Consider the following 26079-nt stretch of genomic DNA (forward strand, 5'->3'; position numbering starts at 1 on the left):
TTAGGCCTCTTCTTGAGTACTGTCTCCAGTTCTGGAGACTGTCAAGAATAGCTAACTTTGGTCAAGCTGAAGTGAGGCAACCAGAGGGAATTCTGGGAGCCTGTGGCTTCCTTAAGATTCCCTACTGGGGAAGATCCGAAGCTCAGTGTCAGACAGGCAATTTACAACCTTGCAAGGAAATGCAACTGATTCTTAGGTGTTGCTCCTTATCAGCTTCCTGGGATTAAAAGTCAGGAAGAGGGGATGTTGTAGATCGGGACACCTGGATGATGCTGTCTAGCTCTCTCAATCTTCAAAGGCTTCAAAGGAAGGGATCCCCAGCAGGGGCGGGATATGGCTATTTACTTTCCCCCCTCCTTGTTGAGGAAAAGAAACCCATAAATATGAAGGAGGTTCTTTCAAAACGAAGTTCCCTTTTTGTTCCATCTACCTAGACTCGCTGATGTGTAACAGGGACAGCCGCTTGGGAACCCGGCTGCTCCATGAAGGAATAGAGTTAATTGGATGTAAGTATAGGATCCTAGTTAGGATAACTCTTTCTTTTGTTTTGTGTCTGTATTGAACATCTCTCCTTTTGTTATGTCAATGACCGTGTGTAGCCCGCCTGAGGGTGATTAGCTTTAAGGAATCAAACTACTATTTCTCCTTTTGTATATACCAACGTATCTACTCTTAAATAAACAATCTTTGTATAAAAGATGTGTATTGGCTTGGAACTAAGGATTCTAAATCTAGTGCTGGAAGGCTGAACGCTACAGATTGATTAGTGAGGGTAAATCCCTCTAAAATCCCATAGTTCTCTGAGGTCCCTTCACTCAGGGGAAGAATTTAGAAAGAAGGGTGTTGGCAGTGAATACCAGGGATAGTTACTTCCGTGGAAAGGGAGAAGTGTGCCTGAGAAGTGGGAACCCAGTGGGGTAGGGACTGTTCTCAGAAGCAAGGAACCCCCTTGGAGTACTGAGGGTAAGGAACCCCAGGGGGATGGATCTTTGACAGAGACCACACTTTAAGAAGGATGCAGACAGACTAGAACGGGTTCAGAGAAGGGCAATGAGGATGATCAGGGGACTGGAAACAAAGCCCTATGAAGAGAGACTGAAAGAACTGGGCATGTTTAGCACTGAGAAGAGAAGACTGAGGGGAGATATGATAGCACTCTTCAAGTACTTGAAAAGTTGCCACACAGAGGGGGGACAGGATCTTTTCTCAATCGTCTTGGAGTGCAGGACATGGAAAAATGGGCTCAAGTTACAGGAAGCCAGATTTTGATTGAACACCAGGAAAAACTTCCTAACCGTTAGAGGCATGCAACAATGGAACCAATTGCCTAGGGAGTTGGTGGACTCTCCATCAGTGGAGGTGCTCAAGAGGCAGCTAGACAGCCACCTGTCTGGTATGTTGTAAATTGGATTCCTGCATTGAGCAGAGGGTTGGACTCGATGGCCTTATAGGCCCCTTCCAACTCTACTAGTCTATGATTCTATGTGATCCCACAGAGATAATTTTACAACATGGTCTGGTGTTTGTGTAGATTAGGCCTGAGTGACCATTCTGAAATTACCCTTAGTATAATGACCATTTGCTGAGTAGGCTTTATGATAGTTCCACTCCCTGTTTTATAGAGTAGCCAGAACAGCTGCAGACTGGCCCATCCCATGTTATGAAAGAGTAAAAAGACAGAGTAAAGAGGAGGCACAGGGGAAGAACTGACCAGTGGTTAGCTGTGTGCCTGAGATGTTTGACTCTCCAGTATGTGTTGTCCTTTGGGAACATCATCTCTTGGCATCCGTTATTGTTTAAAGTTCCCAGTGCCCAAAGACACAACACTCACTCTAAATCAAAGGTGGGGATCATGCGATTCTCCACATGTTGTTCAGCTAAAACTCCCATCATCTCTGTCCATTGGCTATGCTGGCTAGGGCTGATGGGAGTTGGTATCCTTCCATTCCTGCTTGGGTGTTCATCAAATGAGAATTCTGAAGCCGCAGCAATTCTGAAAAGGAGGTTGAAAGTGTTTATACACAAAACACCCCCCATCTCACCCAAAAAGATGTCTTCACCATTTAAGTTCCTTTCAGATAACAACTGGAATTAGAAGTTAACTCTGTAACAAAGTGCAACGCTCTTAACAAGCCTTCGAGATTCAGCTTATTCAGGCCTGAATCGTGGAAGGGTGTGAATCAAAGGCCAAAATGTTCTTTTGAAGCGAGATCATCAGGTTCTCAAAATGATTCCAGCCCACTGGGGTAATGGAAAGCCCAGTCTAATCTGGGCATCAGGCAAACAAGTCAAGTCCACAGTGATTAATGGGGGCTTCAGGACCCAGGCTAACACACCTTCTTTTGTCAACATTTCCTATTATCTAGCAGGCTCTCGTGATAACAAACTGCAGCATGAAAACTCCCTCGTGGGGAATGGCTGAGAGATTCCAGCATCTTTGCCCTCCTTCCCATTTTCCCCCCTCCCTGTCATAATCAGTTTTTGCTTCATGAAGAACCACTGGTCAGGAACAGTAAACACAACCCAGTGCCAAACCTTGCAGAGTTTGTATGGGTGCAGGTGAGAGAGATGTGGAAACAGAGGTCACAAAAGAAACCGAGATAATGATTAGGAAGTTAGCAGGGGGAACTGTGACGCCCTTCTCTGGTTCTCCCTGTCAGGTTCCCACCTGCTTGTGGCTACTGCCTTTCACTAGGCACCACCAGAGACATCACCAGTCCGGTGGTACCATATTTACCCTACAAGCAGGAACATCACAGAAACGTGCTCAGAAAAGAACAGGGAGAACCAAAATGAAGGCTCATAATCCAGTCTAGGCAGAGCATGATTAGTGGCCTGTAGGCAGGATTTCACAGGCTGCGGCAGAAAACGTTAATGGGCTGGGCCACCCAAGGCAGCCTTTTGCCTGAGAATAGAGATGGACACATTCGTCAATTTCAGGTTATCTCAATTTCTTATTTTTCCACTCTTAAGTTCAGTTCACCCCATTCCTGCATCAGTTTGTAATTTTTTTAAATTATCTGCATGAACATTAGTATGCAGTTTTGCTCACAGTTTTGCCTGATATAATGGACTTCTTATACATTACTTTCACTAATGCACTACTCCTGTACTAGGGAGTCATCTTATGCAAACCCTACCAAATGAAGCAAGAGTTGCCCAAGGGCATTGTTGTGCGCTCTCTCAGCTGCAGTTCCATTTTGATGGGGTGCGCTTCTGAAATTATCCTCATCCATATTCTCTCACCAGATTTTCAAGTCCCAAATGTTCTGGTCTTACTTCCAAGGTGGGTCCAACACATTAGGCACCCTCATCTCCATTGTTCCATTTTCTAAACTTCTAAATTTGGTAATGAGTGCTATGCATCGCCCAGTTTGCTGCAGCTATCAGTTCCTTTGATTCATTAACACTTTCCCCTCCATTCTATAAGTGCACATTAATAAAACACTGCAAAAGGCACTGTAGTCTTGATGCAATTGTAAGTATGATTGCATCTAGATCCTTCTTTTGTGTATCAATTACACACCACACAAAAAGAACCTTGATGAAATCATTCTACTCCTGCATCATATCACTGCTGTTTTTCTTCCAGTGTTTTATTGACGTGCATGTGCCTATTGGTAATATGGAGCTGTGGGGAGTGATAGAAATGAAATGAACGCTGTGGCAAGAATGCACAGACTCCAGTTCCAGAGTTGTCAGAAATTATCTGATTTAAACCAAGAGTCAGGAGCACTGGAAAACACAGAAAGACAAAGCAAAACCTGAGAAACAAGCAAGGATCAAAAATACGGGAAATCCTCCTCTCATTCCTAATTTCAATGGGGCACATGCAGAAAAACGTCCTTACAAATCATGGCCCATGTTATCTTGGGGAGGTGGAGATTTCATTTCATAAAGTACACCGACCTAATTTGCACAAAAATATGCATGTTAATGTGTATAAAAATGCATTTAGTAGAGAAAGTAGCATGGGGAAAATGGCTCAGAAAAGTGTGTATATTCAGCAAAACTGCAGGCAAAAATCTGCATGTTAGGAGAAATGCGCTCTGAAATGCTTACAAATTTTCGTGATGACTTAAAAAAACTGAAACTAATGTAGAAATGTGGCAAACAATTTAAAATTGGGAAAACAAGAAACTGGGAGAAACTGAAATTGACAGAGTTGCTCATCCCTGCTCATGTTCTTGACACAGGTGAAGCTCTTTGCATTCCAAGTATCTTTCTGCGCTCTGTTTTTGTTTTGTAGTCTGGATTTTGAAGGTTGAACAGTGGGGAACTAGTAAAGAGCAGAAGGTTGGGTGTGAAGGCCTTTTGGCTTCTGTTCCAATGCTGTGATTTGTTGTAGAGGCTTTAAACGAGGGGTAGCCAACATGGTGCCCTCTGGAGTTGTTGGGCTACAATTCCCACCAGCCACAGCCAGCATGGCTGACAGTCAGGGATGATGGGTGTTGTAGTCCAGCTATATCGGTAGGGTGCCACATTGGCTACCCTTGCTTTAAACAATTTCTGAGTGCTTTGGGCTTGCCCCTTGCTGTTCCACTGGGTCTGAAAACATAGCACATGGAAGGCTGCTGCCAAAGCCTCCTGTGGCTGTATGGAGGTGCTGGTGGTTGTTTAATAGTTTTGTTTTTAGGTTATGATGTATTTATTTTTGTTTTAAACAACGTTGTAAGTTTCTCATAGACCTTTGGGTAAGAAGCAACTAACAAATCTAATAATGATAGTAGTAGTAGTAGTAGTAGTAGTAGTAGTAGTAGTAGTAGTAGTAGCAGTAGTAGTAATCATCATCACCATCATCATAATATGGGCTACGGTTCTCTTGCCAGATGCAAGAAGAGACTTACGTATTTGAAAGGAAGCATAATAGCCAGGATGATCCCGCTAAAAAACAGCACCATCAGCATCACAAACAGCACTCCCTGGCAAGAGGTGAAGTCATACTGCAGAAGGAAAACAAAAGGCCATCACTCTGTCTGTGCATACACTGAAGGGGTGGATTTGAGAGCTCCCTTGTTGCCAGGAGCATGAGGTGCTCACATAACCCCCCCCACACACACACACACACAGACTTGGTCGGGCAATTGCTACTGAATCTTGTACCCAGATGGGAGCTCATCCTTCTCATGTCATACCTCATGCCCTGAGTTCCCTGCACTTAATGCTGCATTAGACTCATATAACCTCTCTATCACATCTAGCTTTAACTACTTGTAGATGAACCACAGCATTCCACTTGAGCACAAGTGATGAGGGGAAATTCAGAAGTGGAGGAATTCAAGACACCTCAGCTCAAAACAATCTGAAATCAGACCCTTCCAGATTTGAACCTGGCTCATGTTGACATCCTCCCCCCTTCTATCTAAAGCAAATGTTTGGATTAAAATGGGATGATAGTGTTATAGAATGTTTATTCTGCTCTTCAGCCAGGAAAGTCTCCCAGAATGACTTGCAGACCACTAAAAGAAAAGTAGTCCCAGCCCTCAGGCTCACACTCTTCTGGGAGGAAGGGCGGGATATAAATTTAATCAATCAATCAATCAATCTAAAAAGACATTGCACAAAAGGAAAATGGTCTGGTAGGGAGGGGGAAATAAGCAAATTCAGGGGCAAAAGGTGTCACCAAAGTACCTCACCTCTCTTTTAAAAAATATGTTTTGCTGGTGCTTGCTTCATGGTGGTGGCACTCTTCCCAATAGAAATGACAATGGTGACTGGTGGTTGCCATTTTTAAAATCCAGATGTCTCCTCAGAAGAAAGCTATGCCATCATGTAGTGTTGTTCTGAAGATACATCTGGGTACAAAAATGGTGGCTGCTTGCTGCTAAGTCTGCATTTACTAATGGTAGATTTAGCTTGGTTTTGCCCCATTTTGCCTCCCCCCTCCTGAACATGGCCAGAATGATCCTGCCAACTTCTCCTTCACCTGCAAGATTAAGGAGTTGCAAGATTGAGGAGGCTCAACCCTACTAAGATACCTTACAGACTCACCTTGGTCTGGAAACTGAACATGGTGACGGAGAGGCAGACCAGGGCTGTGATCCCCAAGCAGAGGAGGACTGACTTGGTGTTGTAGTAGCTGCACAAGGAAGAAAGAAATGACATGACATTAGATGAGATCCAAGCAAAGAGCTCTACTTTCAGGAAGGATGTATGCTTCAGTTATCAGAAGCTTGGGATGCATTTGGCTTCAAATCTAACTTCAGAGGCTGGTAGCTGCCAAATTAGGGAAGGACAGAGAAATGCCAACACTCTCAGTTGGCAGAGGAAATCCAGCTGGTGCATGCCACTCAGGAGCAAGAGGAACAGATATAGGGTGATATTCCATGCTAGTCCTACTCAGAGTAGACCCACTGAAGTTAACAGATATGGCTAGCTTATTTATTTATATCCCGCCCTTGCTCCCAGCAGGAGCCCAGGACGGCTCCATTCATTCAGCTTAGGTCCATTCATTCCAATGGATTTATTCATAGTTGACCATGATCCATGGCCAAGATACCTGAACTTTCCTCATTCAAAGAAGTACCCCCCCTTAATATGATTATATGAAATTCTGAAGTTGCTTTATACCAGGTCAGACCATTGGCCCATCTAGGGCCTGCACTGTCCATGGCAGCTGGTGGTGTCTCCAATCACTCAGGCCTTCTCTTGAACTGGTACCCAAGCTTTTCTAAGTGGAGGATCTTAGCACCTTCTGCAAGCAAAGCTGGTGCGCTGCCACTGAGCTACAGCTGCTGACCTCATAGGAATCTTAGTGAATAGGGGCAGTAGCTCTGAGATTCTCATGCTGAGAATAAAACAACAGGGATGTTCAACGTGCCCTTCATGCCCGGCTTATGAGCTTTCCAAAAACACAGTATGAGTAATGTGGACCATTGCTGGGGTTAGGGGGGATCTTTAGCCTGCATCCAGCAGAGCAATTCTTACATTTTTATGTTCTTTCCAAAAGTACTTGCTCATCTTAAAATGTGGTGAAAAACACTGAGCAGTATGCACCCATTGAGACCTAGGGCTCATCCAAACGGAGCGGGATATTCCACGTTTTCCATATTCGGTTTGTCATCTGACAGTCCTCACTTTGCCTGTTATTCGCTCTTTCCCGATAAAAAAACCACAGTTTTTTTGTGCCCACACACGCAGCAGGAAGATCCGTATATTCTTTTCTCTTTTTCCCAGCTCCTCCTGTAAGACCACCCCCTATCAGCCAATTGGCCCACAACAAATGACATGTGCTCCTCTCCCCGTTTGCAATGAAGCACAAAATGTGAGCGCGAAAGTTTGAATTTCCTGTGGCTGTAATGGAAGTCTTTGCTGCTCGCCACTCTGGAGCATTTGTATTTTTGTATTTCTGTTAGCTCATATTCGCGATATTTTGCAAAACCAACTGTATGCTTTTCTACCTTTATGCATGTTAACGTTTCTGGAGATACATTTTAAAAAAGAAAAAAACTGCATGCAATAAGAGCTTATATCCAGCTACTATTTGGGTTCCTATTGCATTGTACATAACTATATTTCCCTTTCATGAATTCAAGCTGCCATAAGGGTTAAACATCAAGCAGCGAAAGAGAACATTAGTTCTTGCATGAAGGGATGGGATCGTTATACTTTGCAACTGTTTACACTTCAATGTGAAATTGACAAGCAGTAGCAGCAGCAGCAGCAGCAGCAGCCCCTCTGCAGAATGCACGTAAAGGGATGGATCATTATCCTTGGATTACAATGTTTCTGCTCACTCCGAAATTAACAAGCAGGAGCAGGAAGCAGCAGCAGCTCTACAGAACGCACATAAAGGGATGGATGATTATCTTTCCACTTCAATGTGAAATTAACAAGCAGGCAGTAGCAGTAGCTCTGCAGCTCTGCAGAGAGAGAAAAACCTTTCGTCCTTAAGAGGGGTAAAATAATTTGAAAGGGAAGAAGGGGCGGGAGAGAGAAAAGGAAAAAAAACCCTAAAAGATCTTAAAAGCCCAGTAGAGCGTGGTGTTCAGGGCCAGATCTGTGCCGATCTCCTTCCCCCTGGAGCCAGCATGAAGCAAAGGAGGCTTTCTTGTGGCTACTGCCGCTTGCTGCCAGGGCAGTGCAGCGAACCAATCAGCTGTGAGGCAGCTGGCCATCAGCTGGTGGGCTGCTTGGCACCCCCCCCCAGCCTTTTGTCATGGCTACTGCCCCTGGCTTCCATCAGCCTGGGCAGTGAAGTGACCCCAGCTGCGGCTGACGACCAGCTGGCCGGCGGTCCACTGCGACCTGCCACCCCTTGCTAGCTTGTGCAGAAGTGGAAAGATGAATTAGGCTGGCAACCACCACTTCTTTGTCCCCTACCTACAACGTGGCTGCGTAAACTGCAGTACCTCCTTGTGTGCAAATGCGGAAATGCACATTTCTGCATCTGAGAAGTACAATGTAACATCCTGTGGCTCTGATTGGTTCAGTTTCCCGGGCTTTTCCAAGCACATTCGCGCACATGTGCACAAGTGAAAATCCATGATTGGATGGTAAAGACGGAAGGGGTACTGGGACATGCCCAAGATCCGCCTACGGACCACCTACATCTCTATAAACCGCGGTTTTGCATCCGAGCCCCTAATGGTGCAGCGGATGATTACCAGTTTAAAAAAGCAAATTGCATTTTTGCCGGTATTGGAAGGAGCGGATTTAACCCGCGAAAATGTGTAACAGTACACGACATCATTTGGACAACCGAAAAGTAATAAACACACATAGCGTGCGTGTCACACATTTTGCAGTCGTCTGGATGAGCCCCTAATTTGATTTTAATCTAGACTTTTGTATGTTTTTAATTATATGTGTGCTTTTATCTGGAAGCCGCCGTGAGTTCTAGTTTTGGAAAAAGGGTGGGGTAAAAATAACTATAATAATAAATAAATAAATAAATAAATAAATAAATAAATAATAGTGCAATCCTAATTCAGTAGATCCTATTGAATTCAATGGTGCTTAGGTAAATGGGGTTAGGATTGCAGCCTTAATCAGCTATTATGATGCTAATGTTATATTCAAGATACACCAATCCTGAACGGTTTTGCAGAAGTAAATTCTACTGATTTCAAGTAAGACTTGCCAGATAAATATGCTGAAGGTTGCAGTCCAAATGTACATTTCCTCTGGTTTTGTATTTGCAACAGCAGAATGGCTTGCTGCAATGCATTTATTGCTCTGGATTCTGTGACCGACTGATGGCTTTGCTCACTGCTCCTCTCGCTGTATTATTATTATTATTGCCCCTCCACTGCCACCGGCTGGCTATCTGATAAATCTGTGTGTGTGTTGTGTGCCTTCAAGTCAGTTATGACTTATGGTGACCCTATGAATCCGTGCACAATGAAAATCCATGAAGCATCTGGCCATGAGATTGCTATTTCAGAAACCAAAGGAAAGTTGTACAAGACTTGGGCCACAAGACAGGTTGCAAAGCAAGCTTCTATCTAGCAACACCTCCCACCCCCTCCCACGCCGTTTGCTACAGGAGCCACCACAGCTCAGACCACTTGGCGGTACTCAAATACCTCATTCTGTTGGGAAAGTCAAGAACTGGAATAGCGTTTGTGCTATCCCTTCTGTCTCACTCATAAGAGCACCTCTCCTTGCAGAGATGTCAGGTTGCAGTCATGATGGAACATATCTCATATAGCATCTGCAGAGACATGCTATATATGAGATACAGGATTCAGCAAAATGAAAATGTCAGTTTTCATTTTTTTTAAAGAAGAAAACCAAGATTCTATCTAGTCCATGTGGCTATGGGAACAAATTTAATAATAAGGTGTGCATAGTGTCTGTTTGAAATATCAGAAGCCAAAGAGGTAATTGTGTGTGTAAGTAGCTTCAGTTAACTAACAGTGCAATCCAATACATGTCTACTCAGAAGTAAGTTCCATTGGCTTCAATGGGACTAACTCCCAGGTAGGTGTGTACTGGATTGCAGCCTAATAATGTAATTCCATGCATGTTTACTCAGAAGAAAACCTCATTAAGTTCAATTACATTTACTCCTAGGTAAGTATGTTTAGGAATATCTTGTTTTAAAAAAATCATTTCTGTTCATAAAATAATTTACAATTAAAGTTTCAAACACAATTTAATTTACAAATAAATTAAAGGAGTAGCAAAACATTAACAGAGTAACACATTGCAGTATTTTATGATAAATGCCTGTATTGTGGGTTCAATATATAAATATAGAACTAACATTTTGGACTTTATTCCCAAGGGCCTTATTAGCTTTTGTGTAAACTAGAAAGGATTCTATGTTAGAATGAAATTGGTTATCTTGTCTGCTGTGGAAAAATTCCCTACCAAAGTATGATGTCCCTTAGTTACATCATGATCTTTTAACAGACCACACACAGTTACAACTAGGGACATGCTTGAATTTTGCAAAATTCAAAATTGGCACCAGATTTCCTATTTATTAGCTTTTTTTTGTCTGCGCAGATCAGGTTATTTTCTAGTGGTTTTCCATAGCTGAAGCTGGGTTTTTTAAAAAAATCACCTAAAAATATCGATATTAATATCAATAGTTTCCTCGAAATAGTGATATTAATATTGACATCTCCCTCAAAATATAAATGATGATATTCTGAGAAAAATATCATTTTTTTAAAAAAATCAAGATAAAATGGTATTTTAAAAAATATCAATATTAATATTGATATTCTTGCAGAAAAAACCCTGAAAGTATTTATCACAAATATCGAATATTGATCCCTTATGAAGCAATACCAGAAAGAAGTTCAACAGAGCAAAAAATGAACCGACACCAAAATGTGGGTCCCACCCCCCTAGTTACAACTCATTTGATCGTAATTCTAATCCATCCTACTCTTTCCTTTAGATGGAAAAATGTATGTCTGAAAGAAAGAGAATGGATTTATTTCTGCAAAGTTTTTTTTTTTTAAATCCTACATCAATGCTGCTACATACCAGCTAGATTAAATAAACTTTATCATTCACCCTTTATTTGCTGGGGATAGAATGCAAATAAAGCTATTTTTTGCATATCTGGTGGTACTGTGTTAAAATCCAACCCCTGCTGGGAAAAGGTGGCAGATTATCAGCTACAGGTTTCCTTTATTACCGAAGTTTTTTTCTTCTAATTTGGGCCACAGTTGGACAGAAGCAGCTGGCAGGGAGGACGCACCGCTGTGGATCTGACCTCTGGGCACTTCCTTGGCTGTTGCTTACTCTGATGCTGTGGAGGGCAGCAGGGCAGGGTGGTGCAGGTACATCAGCAAGAGCACTGGGCTGGCTCTGCTGGTGTGTCTACACTCACTGCCCTCCTACCCCCCTACCCACCATCCTGGAATGCAGCCGTCACTCCAGTGCCGAATGGCCAAGTCTGCAGCACTCCCCTTCCACTAGTTTTTTATGCAGTTGGAATAATTAGGAAGCACAACTTTCAGTGAACCTAGAAATCAAGGCATACATTTGTATCTATTGCCTTACTTATCCACTTATATATATATATATATATATATATATATATATATAGGTGATTAACAGAATCCTTATAGGGATCCAGAGCAAGCTTGAGTGAAGTTCTGTTTGTTGCTTTCAAAACTGTCTTATATATATATATCAAAAAGGAAGCAGGCTCTGATTTTCAGATGAAACATCAGAGAAGATATGCTAGACCAGCGGTTCCCAAACTTTCCCCCACACAGACCACTTGAAAATTGCTGATGGTCTTGGCAGACCACTTAACGATGTTTTTCCTGCCAGTTGCAGCAATTGTAATGTGCTGTGTGAGATGCTGTATAATTTTTAATGTATTATTATTGCTCCTTATATTGTATTTTTATAGTATTACGATTTGCATTCCAAGGAATTCAAATGATAATGCAATAAAAGAAATAAAGGAAGCAATACAAATACAATACAAATCAATATGAATATTTAATGTGAACATTCTGCAGGCCACCTGAAGAAAACCAGGGAGACCAGGGTTCGAATCCCCACACAGCCATGAAGCTCACTGGGTGACCTTGGGCCAGTCACTGCCTCTCAGCCTCAGAGGAAGGCAATGGCAAACCCCCTCTGAATACTGCTTCCCATGAAAACCCTATTCATAGGGTCGCCCATAAGTCAGAATTGACTTGACGGCAGTCCGTTTCATTTTTTTCACTGGTGGTCCATGGGCCACACTTTGGGAACCCCTGGGCTACTGAGAGAGAGAGACACCCCAGAGAATGAAAATCTCACACAAAGAAGAAATATAGAGAGCATCCAAGCTGTTCCTGTGAGCCACCTACCTGGACAGCATCCCAGTCAGATAGGCCATGGACAGAGTCTGTGGAGGGAACGACACTCAGTTAACTTTAGGAAGTGAAGCTGAGTACCAAGAAAAGAGACACAACCACATGGTACCACAAGGGCACACTCTTTGTGCTTATCCAGGGCACCCCTGAAGAACTTGCAACCCACCCAAGCTAAAAGCAGCCCACCAGCCATGGATGGTGGTCCCCCCACATTCAATAAACCTCTTGTTTTTAACTGCCTGCCTGGGACTGCAAACTTGGGGGGGAGATGGCCTAGGATTGTGTCAGGCAAGCTGTCATCATAAAACGCTGGTGATCTGCATTTGGACTTGTGATCATAAAGGACTGCACTTATCAATGCAACATACAGAAGATACACAGCAGAGGTAGCCACTCATCCAGCTCGCCAATGCCTTTCCATGGTCTCTGCTGAAAGCGAAAAACTTGGGGAAAGACTTTTCAGTTTTACCAGCATATTATTTTTCTCATCCTTTGCCAAAAGGGCATGCTTCTGAGCACCAGCACTGGTGCACTTAAAAACACCACGTGAGTGTTTATAAAAACACTCTCATGCAGAGACAACACTGGTGAAGGTTATAGCACAAGCACTGACTGGACATGAAAAAGCAAAACTTTTACAGGCACTAATAGCATTGAAAGAGGAACCACGTGCAACTGCCCCCCACACCATCATGAGCACAGATCATCAAGAATGCACAATAAAAAAGGATGTCTGGAGGAGCCCTAATATTGTAGCACAGTTTTAATTTCTCCTAACCACTGACTCCTCACCTCTTACTTTTAATGGCCCCCCTTTCACTCATACACATGTGCACACACACATATCCCATGCACTCATCACATAATGGCCATACGACAGTGATCATTTGAATCTAATTCTTTACCATGCATGCCCAACTGCTCCTGCGTCCTAAAAAACCAGATTCAAATGATCAATGTCAGTTCATCAGGGTCTGAACTTTCTCAGTGTGGTTTTAATCCACAGAGTCTTATATTGGTCCAGGTTGTCAGTATTTTGTGGAAGTGATTCAGGCACATACGTGGAATTTAGGTGTGCACAATTAAAGTGCATTGAAGTGCTCTGTCACCTTGGTGCAACCAATTTTTTTTTTTTAAAACGCCTATTTGTGATTAAGGATGTAACAGGGAAATGCATTGAAAAGTGTGAGATGAACAGATCACTAATGGGGAGGTGTATAACCACCCCACCAACAAACTATAATGAATTCTGGATGGATACTTACTGTTGTATAACCTCCTCGCAAACAAATCGGTACAAATGCTCAATAAACATTAGATATAATCTAACTTCTGGGTAGGTTTTGTGCAAGCAAATTAGGACGAATGCTCAATATGCAGGTCATCTGAAGAGGCCCATTTTTACCTAAGACTAGGACTTTGCCACTGCACCATGTAGGGTGGTTAGAGAGGACAGCCCTTCTGAGCAAGTGCGGAGAGCCTTTACCCAAGCCCAGCTATCTTTCTCTTTCTCCTGCTGCTACTGTTGCTGGCAGGAGCTGGCAGGGAGGGGAGAAGCCATTTCAACGACCTCCAGTCACAGATCCGTGTTTCCCTGTTCCCTGTCGTGGGGCTGGTCTGACAGGCTGCTTTACTTTGTGCAGAGCTGCTGCTCTTGGCTGAGGACTCTGTTGAAATGACTCCCACCTCCCAACAGTCACTGGCAACAGGAGCAGAATGGCTGGCTTTTTATATCTACACAACGTTCATGCCTGGGGTTTATTGGTGGTAGGAGGGGGTCAACACAGCCCCTTTTCATACTGCACATTGCAAAAAAAAAAAAGTGACTCAAATCCCATGTCTTCACTTCTTGGCCTAGGAATGTATTCACCTTCCTCTATGGTGCCAGACAGGGAACAGAAACATAAGAGGACAAGACTCCTATTAAAGGACTAGTATTAACTAGTGTCACAGATGGAAATTCAGCTGGTGCAGTTTTTCGTACTCCTGCATGAGAAACTGTGCTGCCCCAAACTCTTCTTCTATAAAGGTCTTGAGCCCAGCCCTTCTTTGCATCTGGACACTCTAAGTGATGTATTAATACATCCCAAACTTTACATCAGCTTTTGTTAACATCTTCTTGATGTTAGCCCTTCCTGATATAGTTGGGCTTCAACTCCCATCAGCCCCAGACAGCATGCCCAATGGTCAGGGATGATGGGAGCTGTGGTTCATCAACAACAGACATTGCCAGACTGCAACTCCCGCCATCCCTGACCATTGGACATGCTGTCTGGGGCTGATGGGAGTTGGAGCCCAACAGCATCTGGAGAGTACCAAGTTAGAGGAAGCTGCTTCAATGATTCGCTCAGCATATCTCTTGGGCCTTCAGTGTTTGACTTGCAGCCACTCCCCGTTGGCTCAACACAAACCACAGTGCCAGGTATGCTACTTACAAAGATGCTCAGGAGGATCAGATTCCATGGGAAGTACCTCCTGTGAATTAAATGAAAGGGAGCCAAGAAAGCATTGCTGTTAGCCAAAGAGGATAACTGAAAGGAAAATTGCACAATGTCATCTTGCATAATAAGATAATTAAAGAACAGCACAGCTATTAGAGCAGGAGGGCAACTGCATGCACACAATTCAACTATCGGTCCTAAGATGCTCTGGTGTTGGGGCATAGATGCTTATCTCCTCAATTCAACTTTTCAATCAGGGTCTGCAGGTGTGCCTTTTGAAGTGGCTCATTGTGCATGATTGTTGTGCATGATTTGGCAGATTGTTGTCACCTCCTCATTGATGCAGGTGTTGGCTGCTGCTAAATGACACAGCAGTTAGAAGCTGCATGAAACACTGTCAAGTCTAATTGGAATGCAATGTTATCCAGGGATATCAAGATGCTGAAAAACGTCTGCACTTTCAGCTGTGTGGGGATTCGAACTCTGGTCTCCCAGGTCATAGTCCAACACTGACCCCAAGGAGGGGAGGGGAGGAGATTGGGTGGGTGGGCACTGGGCAGAGGGGAAGCCCCTTTTCTTTCCAAAATGAAAACATTGTGAACAGTATGATTGCTTTTCAGCGTTTCCCTCACTGTTTTGTTCTACACCAGGAACATGTAGCCTCCCACCCAAATTTAAGCCAAAGTTGTCCCTGGCCACATCCACACCAGGCCTTTATTTCACTTTGGACAGTCATGGATTCTCTCAAAGAATCCTGGGAAGTGAAGTTAGTGAAGGGTGCTGAGAGTTGCTAGGAGACTCCCTCTTCCCCTCACAGACCTTCAATCAGAGTGGCTCTCTCAGTGGAATAGGAGTCTCCTCTCAGGACCCTTCACAAACTACACTTCCCAGGATTCTCTGAGGGTAGCCATTACTGTCTCACGTAAAATCAAAGTCTAGTGTGGGTGTGGCCCCCTGATTAGGCAAGCCAATCAGCTGTGAGTCTGGCTTTTAGAACACTGACAGTTGATTCTTACTGAGCATGCCCTACACTATCATTCAGTTCAATGCAAAATTTCTTAAATTAATTAAAAATCAGCCAGGCATTTTTTTAACTTTTAAACTGCAGAATATGAAGGTCAGAGTATGGGGCAAGGTCAGTAATAGGTACACTGTGAACATGGCTGATTCCAGGTACACTGTGAACATGGCTGATTTTTAATGAATCATGAGAACTCTGACAGAAAAAACTCCAAAAGGGGTGTGGTTTCCCCCCTCTCTTTATAGACTTTGAACTCTCGATTCTCTCTGACTGTTTTGTGTATCACCATGAAAATTTAGAGGGTTGTTAAGCAAGCGTGTCTGAGTTCAGGACTATAAGATTTGTAAGGTTTTGTTTTGAAATGAGCTTATGGGAAGCTTCAGAATGGCATGGGGGTATTTTCTATTTAACATTGCGGAATGTGAAAAATCCACACTGGCTATAGTATACAGCCACTCTTGTGGCTGTATAATACAGACTGCCCCTGCACTCGCAGCTAAATAGATACGCTAGTGCAGGGAGAGCCAATGTGGTGCCCACCAGATGATGATGGACTCCAGTTCTCATCAGCACCACCCAGCCTGGCCAATGACCAGGGATTATAGGAGTTGCACAGTCCAACAACATCTGGAGGGCACCTCATTGGCTCCCCCTAAACTAGACTTTTGTACATCTAATGGATGATGATGTTTCTTCCATGGACAGTGATGCTACACCAGCTTTTCCTAACTAGTGGGCCACCAGGTGTTGCTGGACCACAACTCCCATCAGCCTCAGCCAGCATTGCCAATGGTCAGGAAAGATGGGAATTGTGGTCCAACAACATCTGGTGGCCCACTAGTTGGGAAAGGCTGTGCTAGATGGTCCTTGATTGAATTAACATTTCATGTCTTTTGATGACTGGTGGCTACTACTGGACACACCCACATGCTTGGAAGGTGGTTCTAGACAGTTTAATAATTTTGAACATGGCTGGCAAAAGATAGTATGTTTGTGAGAGAGGGGGGCCTAAAGACATACTGTTTACATTTAGGAAACTGATCCTGCACTGGAGACTCACAATATCTGGGCTCTTACCTACTCTTTCCAACCCCCTGCCACTCACACTCAACTGGAATATTTGTAAAAAACACAAATATCATTGCAGAAACATCCTAGCACTCCCGATCTCTCTTCTCACAAGCCTGTAAAAGCCTAGGTGACTCCTGGAATATCTTATCTCTTGGGGAGACGGGAAGTATGAAACAGTTAATACCAAAAAGAAATCTAGTGTCTGGACGGCGTTTGATCATTCGAATAGGAAAAAAAGGCACAAAATTAATAAAGGGAGTGATAGCTAGAAGATCAGCTTGTGCTGACATGAGAATATCCAAGCTCCCGAGGTGACACAGAACTCTTCCTCAAACAAAATAGATACATAGATATATGGAGGACACAGATCCTTTGTCTATCTATCGATTGCACAGAAGGTAGCATTTTACCTGGGTCCAGAGCAGCAAGCCAGGATCAAGTAGGTAATAAAGAAAACAGCACTGTAAGGGGGGGGGAGGGAGATAGAGAGAGAAAGAAAGAGGTGAACCAAGGAGGAAAAGCTGTTGCCACTCCTGTGACTAAAAGAATTGCTTGTTCATTTCTCCTTTCATAAAGCATCAGGTGCAAACCATCCCATAGAAAAAATGGGGTATAATTATTAAATATAATCATCATCTATACCAGCCTTTGCTAACCCGATACCCTCTAGATGTCATCAGACTCCGCGTCCCATCATCCCCAGCCAACATGGTCAATGGTCAGGGATGGTGGGAGCTGTAGTCCATTTACATCTGGAAGGTACCACACTGGCAAAGTTTGATCTATACATTAAAAAGTTGGTTCTTATCTTTCCATCACAACCTATAGTGATCAAGAAAGAGAACTCCAGATAGAGCTGTGTAGATGAAGGAGAGGAGCTATGTGGATGATAAGAGGAAATTAATTCTCAGTGGCTGAAATTACCAAGATCAGGAAGTGAGTTTAGTCCCCACTCCAGGGGGTCCCTAAGTAAGTAAATGGTTGCCAATCAATTTTTTTTAAGGGGAGGGGAGTAAAGAAAGCCCTTCGCTCAGGCCTTGGCTCTCACCAGTGTAGGAGTACACAATGCCGCTGTCTTATACAAGTCAATGTGGCCCACGTTTGTCTGCTCCACTTGGCAATGGCTCTCAGACCAAGAGAGGTTCTTCCAGTAGCACTTGGGGTGGGGTAGGGTGGTGCATACCTGACCTCCTATCACCTGTGTTGCTGCTGCTTACTGGGAGGGAGAGGGAGAGGGGTGACACATGTCAAAGTTGGCGCAGTGCATATGTACTGGTGGAGAAAATCTGTTGCTTCCGCTGGTGCCTTTGCATTGCACCAACCTCACTGCTGCCTCACCCCTCCCTCTTTACCTCCCAGTAAGCAGGAGCAACATGTGAGATGGGAGGTCAGGTAACACCTTGCTGCTCTGCCTCACTACCGACCACTACTGTTTCCTTTTTATCACCTGTTGCATTCTCCTTTTAAGTGGAAATGCTGGGGATTGAACCTGGGACTTTCTGCCTGCAAAGCATGTGCTCTGCCACAGAGCTTCAGCCCCTTCCCTGACAAAAGTTCCCACAGGGGGATGTAAAGTATCTCTATGCAGAGGCCTTTGCACTATACAAATGTCCCCCAACCACACATAAACATAGTCTGTCATCATGATAGGCATTTTGCTAAGGACTTGTAAAATTGAGGTCAAGTATGAGGATGTGTCCTCTGCAATGAGAATGACATTAGAGAGGCAGAGCTGGGAATACACGCTCTGTTCAATCTGTGTGATGTGGGAGAGAGAAAATGCCCCCCTCCCCAGTTTTGCTTTGGTCTGGCTCTGTACAGCTTTTTGTCTAATGATTACTCCAGTTTTCTCCAGCACCCACAAGTAGTCTGTGGAAGCCTTGCAGGAAAGCCATCAGTCAACTAGCGATAACTAGGTTGAACAACACAATGCAAGCAAATGTGAATCCTTCCTCCCTTCAAGGTCAGGATGGAAGGTAGAAGGATCCCTGACCATCGGCCAGGGTTTCAGACAGGGAACATTTCTTGTCCTACCTGGAGACACCAAGGATTGAACCTGGGACCTTCTGCTTGTAAAGCAAGATGCTCTACCACTGAGATACATCCCTTTCTGATATTGGCTTAATGTAGGGTTAGGTGGAACCTGTGGCTCTCCAGATTGCTGCTGGACTCCAGTTCCCTCCATCCCTGACTATTGGCCATGCTGGCTGGGGCTGATGGGAGCTGGAATCCACACACATCTGGAGGGCCACAGGCTCTGCATTCCTGGGCTAATAGAAAAGGAGGAGAGGGCTACTGAGTGATGGCTTAATTGGCACAATAGCCCAAGCTTCTCAGGTTTCATGTTGAACCCCATCCTACATCTTGGAGGACTAAGGGCTAAAACAGAAACTGAGAACAACCGCCCTCGTGGGTTGGGGAAAGATGATCTGCACAACCAACCAGTTAAACCTGGTGGGGAATTGTCAGTGATTCCACACACCTGACTGAGTAGGGAACAGGAGGTCAACCCCCAGAGACACTCTTAAAAAAAACCTTCCACAAGTATTTTTCCACTATGTAAAGGGCTGTAGAGCGTAACCCTAAACTACTTGCCATGCTGTCACCTTCTGCCTGGTGGGGAGCTTGCTTTCTACTGAGAAGACAGGCTCCGCTTACATTAGCAACAGTGAGGCTGTGACATGTTGTCAGGCTGAGGAGAAACTATCACCTACAGTTGCCGTGTCTCACCCCACCCCTTAATTCTGGTTCTTGATAGCCTCTTGAGTGTTTAGGACTTTTATTGTAAGCTGCAAAAAAAACCCAAGGAAGACTGAAAAATCATAGGATTTTGAGGAGCCGAGAGGTACTGAAAGAGTGCTGCTCATTAGCACTAGCATTTGTCATCTGTTTCGGCAAGTTGCACCTGCCAATATTTGCTCTTCAACACAACTGTTAAAACCATAGGAGCCCCCATCCTCGATGCAGTGACCCTAGGCATGGATTCATTGGTGGCATCAGCATCTTCCTTGTGTCTGTACTTTCTCCAGCATTACAGGCATCTGGAGATTTGTTTACTCTGGCATGCTTGTTGCTTGATTTCCCTATACCCAATTACATGTTAATAGGTGGCTCTGTGAACTGACCAGGTTTGGGAAAATCAGAACCCCAAGACTGGCAACGGGTCCACCAACCCAACCCTATCACCATTCCTGTTTTGCACAGAGCATCCAAGATGGTAAGAGGCCTTGAATGGCATGTCCTGCCTCTTCCAGGTTAAGACAACTGAGGGTGCCTTCCCCAAGAGACTCCAAAATTCTTGGGTCAGCACTGGAAGAGATTCCAGAGAGGAGTATCACATGCTAGTTCACATTATATGATACAAGTAGGGATGTCTGTTTCCGTTCTCTCAGTTTCTCATTTTTCCAATTTTAAATTCAGTTCTCTACATTTCTACAGTGATCTGTGATTTTTTTCATTTTAGTGCGAATTTCTCCAAATAAGCACATTTTTGTAGGCAGTTTTGACAAAGGGACACATTTTTGCAAGCCATTTCTCATCACTTCATGCCTTTTTGCATGTTGTTTTTACTCATATATTCATTTTTATGCGCACTTTCCCCTGATATATGCATTTTTTGTAAATGTTTAGTTGGTGAACTGCATCCCAAAATTCTAATACATGCAAATTTCGAAGGATGCCTGTGTTTTGGTTCTCATATTGTTTTGGAAATTGTGAATTTGATAAATTCTGCTTGAAATGCGAACTGAATTGAAATTCTCACCCATCCCCGGATACAAGTAGGATATGTGACAAAATGCTGCAGCATGGAGTGCTCCTATTCAGTGTTCCAGTCAGTCAGCCATGTCCCAGAATACTCCATTCCCACTCCCCATTTCCCCCCCCCCCAACGTTCCATAGCCACTGAGCATGCTCAATCCTCCTAGTTTTCCCTCCTTACAGATTTTTCTTTTGTAGTTGTACAAACCTTGGACTTCTCCAGAGCACAGTGATACTTCCCTGTTTTCTCAGAGGCCCAGTGTTGGCTACATATCAATTGGCTCTCAACACCTGCTACACCTGAGTTTGCTATTACAAGGTGTGATGAAAGTTCTGTCTGTGATGATTCATCTGAATTGGGTCATTCACATGTGAAAATTTTATGGCTTTGACCTTCAAAGCCCGCAAAGGTCAGGGCCAAATTATCTTAAGAATGTACCAGATAAGAGCTATCTTTCTCTTCTGATGCAGGCCCTTCTTTGGGTTCCTCTGCTATCCGAAGGTATGGCAGGGGGATACATGGGGTAGAGCCTTTTTGGTCATGGTGCACTGAATTTTGGAACAGCTTTCCAAAAGATGTATGCCTGGCCTCTTTGCTGATTGATTTTAGGTGGGCAGCAAAAATGGTTTTATATTATCAGGCTTTTCCAGAAGAACATTATTAGAGGGTATATATGTTATTGCTGCTGTTCTCCAACTGGATTGATTTTTATTTATCTGTTGCTTTATTTCAGAGTGCTGTTGTGTTCATCTTTTTAATATTTGTGAGTTTTATTGGTTAAGCAGGGTAGAAGTTGCAGGAACAGATAATAGATTTAAGAAATCGGGTTTTGATTGTCATCAATGAGTGATGATGAGTACCCATGCCTGAACCAGCCCTGTGTGTCATATATAGCTACGTTGGACTGGCTACATTTTTGTGCACTGTGAGACCTGTATGTTTTCTGTGATAGTTTATAATTCAGATATGTTCTCTTTTATGGGGCATTTGTCAACCCTTTCTTAGAAATGGTAATTTGTGGGAAGTGGTCATGTGCTGTTAACTATGCCAGTCCTAATTGGGTGGTCACTTCTCTGTGTGACTGACAGAGTATCTCTTTCTGAGCTGATTGCTACAACAATCAGATTGACTGATTTTTATTTACGGTCATAGACCAAACTGAACATATACAAATACACAAATGCACAACAATACTTAAAAGAAGCATTAAACATATCCACTCTGTGCAAAAAAAAACTTTCTGAGATATCTATACAGTACATTGTCATTGTGATGCTCTGATTTGACATTTTATTGTTTATTTTTATTGTTTTTTTTAAAAAATCCTTTGTTTTATTGATTTTTTTTAAAAAAACTTGATGCTGTCTTTTATTTCCTGTTTTATAGACATACTTTTTTTTAGTATTTATATTCACAACCTAATTTGTTATATAATATACTTTCGAGCACGTCTGAATTTCTGCAAAGGTAACTGGCCATAAGCAATAAATGTTTGCCCTAACCACCACATTAATGAAAGTCTTATTTAATTTTTTCTTCTGAATAAATGCCTAAAACATAGGCTGGAGGTTCTGAGCCTTGCTGTCACATGCCCATTTCAACATTCAGCACTGCACACCTTCTGGTTATGTTAATTTGTCTCTCTAAAATGCCAGAAATAACATTTCAGACATCACAAGCATGTGCCACATCAGCAAATACCTTTAACACCATGGGATGTAGCTGAAGAAAAGTTGGCATTTCCCACAATCATTTAGGTTCAACAGCTGGTTAATGTGAAGTGGATTTCAAAGGCTTATCTATGACTCAGGTACAATCTGGCCACACTGTGCTTTCACCTTTTCTCTTCCTCCACCTTAGCCCACTCCTTCCTGTTCCTTTAACAGCTGCCTAACGCAAACAAACTGAGCACAGATGAAGCTTTTCATGATACACTGATAAGCGGTTAATTTTGTCACATCAGGCTACTGCTCTGGTTAGAAGCGGGGCCGGAGGAAAAGTAATATAGACTCTAGTACTGGCAAGTTGCTTGAACCCAGGGAAATGATAGTCACTGGAGAGGCAGATTCTAAATATATTGGCCAAATGCAAACTAAAACAAATAGTGTTGCAGGCTATTCCTATCGGCGGAAGGAGTTACTGCAGAGTTGGGAACAAGAGAAGCTGGCTTAGACTGAGTCAGACCATTGCAGCTAGTTGAAAAGGGTAACTGCTTTTCAAGAATATTTTCTTGAGGTGTGAAAAGTGCCTCCCTTGGCAATTTTTGGGAATTTTTTGAAAAGGGGTGAAAGTGTTTATTGTGAGTGAGGGCAATTTTGATGCAGAAAACATTGCCCTCACTCTCAGCTAGCTTTGTGACACTGTCATAAAGCTAAATATGGTTGGCTGCCATCACATTCACAATGTGAGCCCTGATTGCCTGCATGACAATTCCCAATGCCACTGAAGCCGCAGGTTCATTTTGTACAGGTTTTGGTTAGGGTGTGGGTTTTTTTGGCGGCGGCAGGGATGCCATCAATTTCTGCCACATTAAAAAAAAGGAATAAAGATTATTTCTGAGGTAAAGTTAGTACTTACTAGGAAGCCCAGTACCAGGCTGGATTTGCCTGGATGTATCCTTTGACTGGTTCACTGCAGTAAAGGAAAAGAAAGACGTGATACATAAGAATAATTCATAGAGAGCAGAGCATGGAAGCCAAAACACTTGATCCATGAGCCTTCTTCTGTGCAGCTTGGACATGATCTGTATGAGCCACACTTAACTCAAGTGCCCCCACTCAACTATTGCCTCTTTCCTCTCTTGCCTCCTCTCCATCCCACTGTAGCCATAATGTACTGTTCTATGTTGCTAAATGGGGTGATTGCTGTAGAGCATGGACAACTAACCAGCAAATGGGGACCTTGATCCAGCCCCCGAGCATTTTTTCAGCCCTTCTGAAAGACCCACCAATTTTTATCATTAAAAAAAAAAAGTAGAGACAGTGCTGGGTTGGGTGGAGTCAAGCAGCCTGATGAGAATGCAATGTATCCCCCCGCCAGTCATCAGATTGATCATTGGATGAACAAATAGGTGGCAATAACCCCCCTGATGGCCCGCATGTATTAGTTGAGGAGGAGCCTTGTGTCCCTGTATGTGTATCTGTGTGCAGGTGTGCATATAAGAATTTGCATGAGAAAATGTTTGGCCACACCCACTGTTGCCACGTGGCCCGCAGACAGTTGGCCAAGGGTGAATGCAACCCTCAACCCCACCCCACCCCAGAATGTGAGCCAGCCATGCTGTAGGGTCTAATTACAGGTTTGTATCAGATCTGGGACTAGTCAGAATGTTCTCAGTCTTGTATAACAGGCTGATGGCTGCTACTGTGTTAGCATTGGGGGGAGGGAACTGGGTCCCATCCCAGCATCAGTGCCAAGGAATAGTCTACCCATTTTGCCCCAGTACTGGGAGGGAGCCTTCTCTGAGGCATTTTCTGCATAGCTCTTTGCTGATTTGGATGCAGATGTGGCAAATTAATGCTTCATGTACTTCTAGAGCAAAACCCTGCGAACACCACATGCCATTCTTGGAAAGAGCCCTCAAACCTCCCAGTGCTCAAAGAAGGGGGAGCAATGCTACTAACTTTCCACACCGCCTTAAAGATAATTGAAGAGTGCATCACAATCAGCCCTATTGCCATTGATTTCTTCCCTTTATTCTGCTCCAGGGAGATGGCTGTTGGCTTTGTAGATGGGTGATTAAATGGCCTGAAAGGTCTCAAGTGATGCCAATTTATTATTGATGCTACATGCAATTTGATGCTGGTAGCCCTTGGCATTGCTCATCTTGGTTATTTGAGCATCAGGCAGCCAGCCACTGTAAGTGAGGCCATGAATAAAAGTGCATGCAACTGTGCTGCAGAATCCTTAAGTTTTATTCTTCAAGACGAAGTTGCCGGGTACAGAGAGGGTGATATCTAATGTATCACTTATGGTGGCAAAAGGCAGATAAGGATGAAATACCCAAGCACTAGCCCTCTGTGGGCCACTTCACAAGCAGAGCAAAGGACACCTTTCTTTCTTTGGTGATTTTTATCTTGATTTTGATAGCCAGCTTGAGCATGCAGAAAGGCACGATAGTTAGATATAAAATTACATTAAATTTCTCTCTTTCTCTTCAGCTCTTAATGTAAGAGGCAGCCACCCCATTCATACAGGTGGCGGCCCATAGAGCTTTTGAGCAGTTGCCACCAAATCTCGCCTGAAGTAGAGGTGGCAAACATGGTGCCTTCCAGATGTTGTGGGCTACAATTCCCATCATCCTTGACAATCAGTCATGCTGGCTGGAGTGGATAGGAGTTAGAGTCCCAACAACATCCAGAGGGCATCAGGTTGGTTACCCCTGAAAGTAACATTCAAGGCAATTGTGGATGTTCCTCTTTGGTTAAAATATCCAAGGAATTTTGAGGAATACTATAACAATGCCTTATAGTTTGCTCTCATTCTATTTAATGCCCCAGGCACACGGTCAGTAAATAAATATGTATAAACCACCAATCAGGTTTGTCGGCTTGAATAAGAGTCTGTGGACTTAAACAGAGATTGGTCAGATAGTCCACAAGTTAGACCGTCATGCATGTTTTGCTCCTTGTTTTTCCATGCACAGAGAGAAATCATGCAGGAATCACAATGTCATTAGGAAACATCAGTCAAACCAGAAAAGGAACCCAGAGCAAAACACTTGTTGTGAACCCAGAGACTTACCAGAAGGTGAAGAGAGCCACAATGCTGACTGTAACAAGAAGCTGAAGCAAAAGGATGCTGTAAACCTGGAATTGGGAAAAGAGGCTAGAAATCAGCATGGCTGGTGCATAGAGCCAAAGTTTGACAAATGCCCTCCTTGTGGGACCTGAGCTGTTAAGAAAGATAGTCCTGCCCATCGACTCTGTCTTTTGATAGAGATTCACACAACACACACCCCTCTCACACAGTCACAAAGCCATGCGGGGTATGTGGGATCACACCCATTGGTTTCTCCCCCATCCCATGGCTCCCAGCATGCAAGCAGATCTTCTGGCCATTCCCCCTTTAGGCAGTGCATTCCGCATTCAGGGAGACAAGGCCATATGCTCATACAGAGGTACACATGAAGAGCTCCTCCGCTTGAATGGGAATTCTGGGACCATTGGGGCAGGAACATGGATGGCACAGTGCAGGGGGACATGAGCTGGTAGGTGCAATCCCATCACATATTTGTAAATGCATAAGGGGAGTAGGGATGGGATCCATTGGCCAGTGCTAGTTTGAAAGCATTCTGTTGTCCTAACAGGCTGGTATCAATTTGAGTTTGTTCTCTGTCTACAAGCCGCTGCTTTTGCAGATCCGGTCCCCACCGCCTCAGAAAAATATTGATATTAAATATCAATATTTTGAAAGGAAATATTGATACACTGAAGGAAATAGCGATAAAAATTGCTGTTAATATTGATATTTTAGACACTTAAAAAAAACTGTCTGCAAAAATAGCCA

At 43.6% G+C, this 26079-nt stretch overlaps 1 protein-coding gene across 2 annotated transcripts in view; it reads right to left on the reverse strand.

Annotated features, from left to right (window-relative positions):
* FAIM2 (Fas apoptotic inhibitory molecule 2) overlaps window positions 1-26079 on the reverse strand; it is a 65579-nt gene that overhangs the window by 14208 nt on the left and 25292 nt on the right. For both annotated transcript variants that reach the window (XM_061614923.1, XM_061614924.1), the window contains 7 exons: window positions 25315-25379; window positions 23149-23202; window positions 17222-17272; window positions 14714-14753; window positions 12273-12310; window positions 5992-6079; window positions 4848-4943 (listed from right to left, as the gene is read on the reverse strand). In XM_061614923.1, coding sequence (XP_061470907.1) covers window positions 4848-4943; window positions 5992-6079; window positions 12273-12310; window positions 14714-14753; window positions 17222-17272; window positions 23149-23202; window positions 25315-25379 — 432 coding nt within the window. The remainder of the gene's footprint in view (window positions 1-4847; window positions 4944-5991; window positions 6080-12272; window positions 12311-14713; window positions 14754-17221; window positions 17273-23148; window positions 23203-25314; window positions 25380-26079) is intronic.

This window comes from Rhineura floridana, chromosome 3 (genome assembly GCF_030035675.1).
Source record: "Rhineura floridana isolate rRhiFlo1 chromosome 3, rRhiFlo1.hap2, whole genome shotgun sequence".
Taxonomy (NCBI): Eukaryota; Metazoa; Chordata; class Lepidosauria; order Squamata; family Rhineuridae; genus Rhineura; species Rhineura floridana.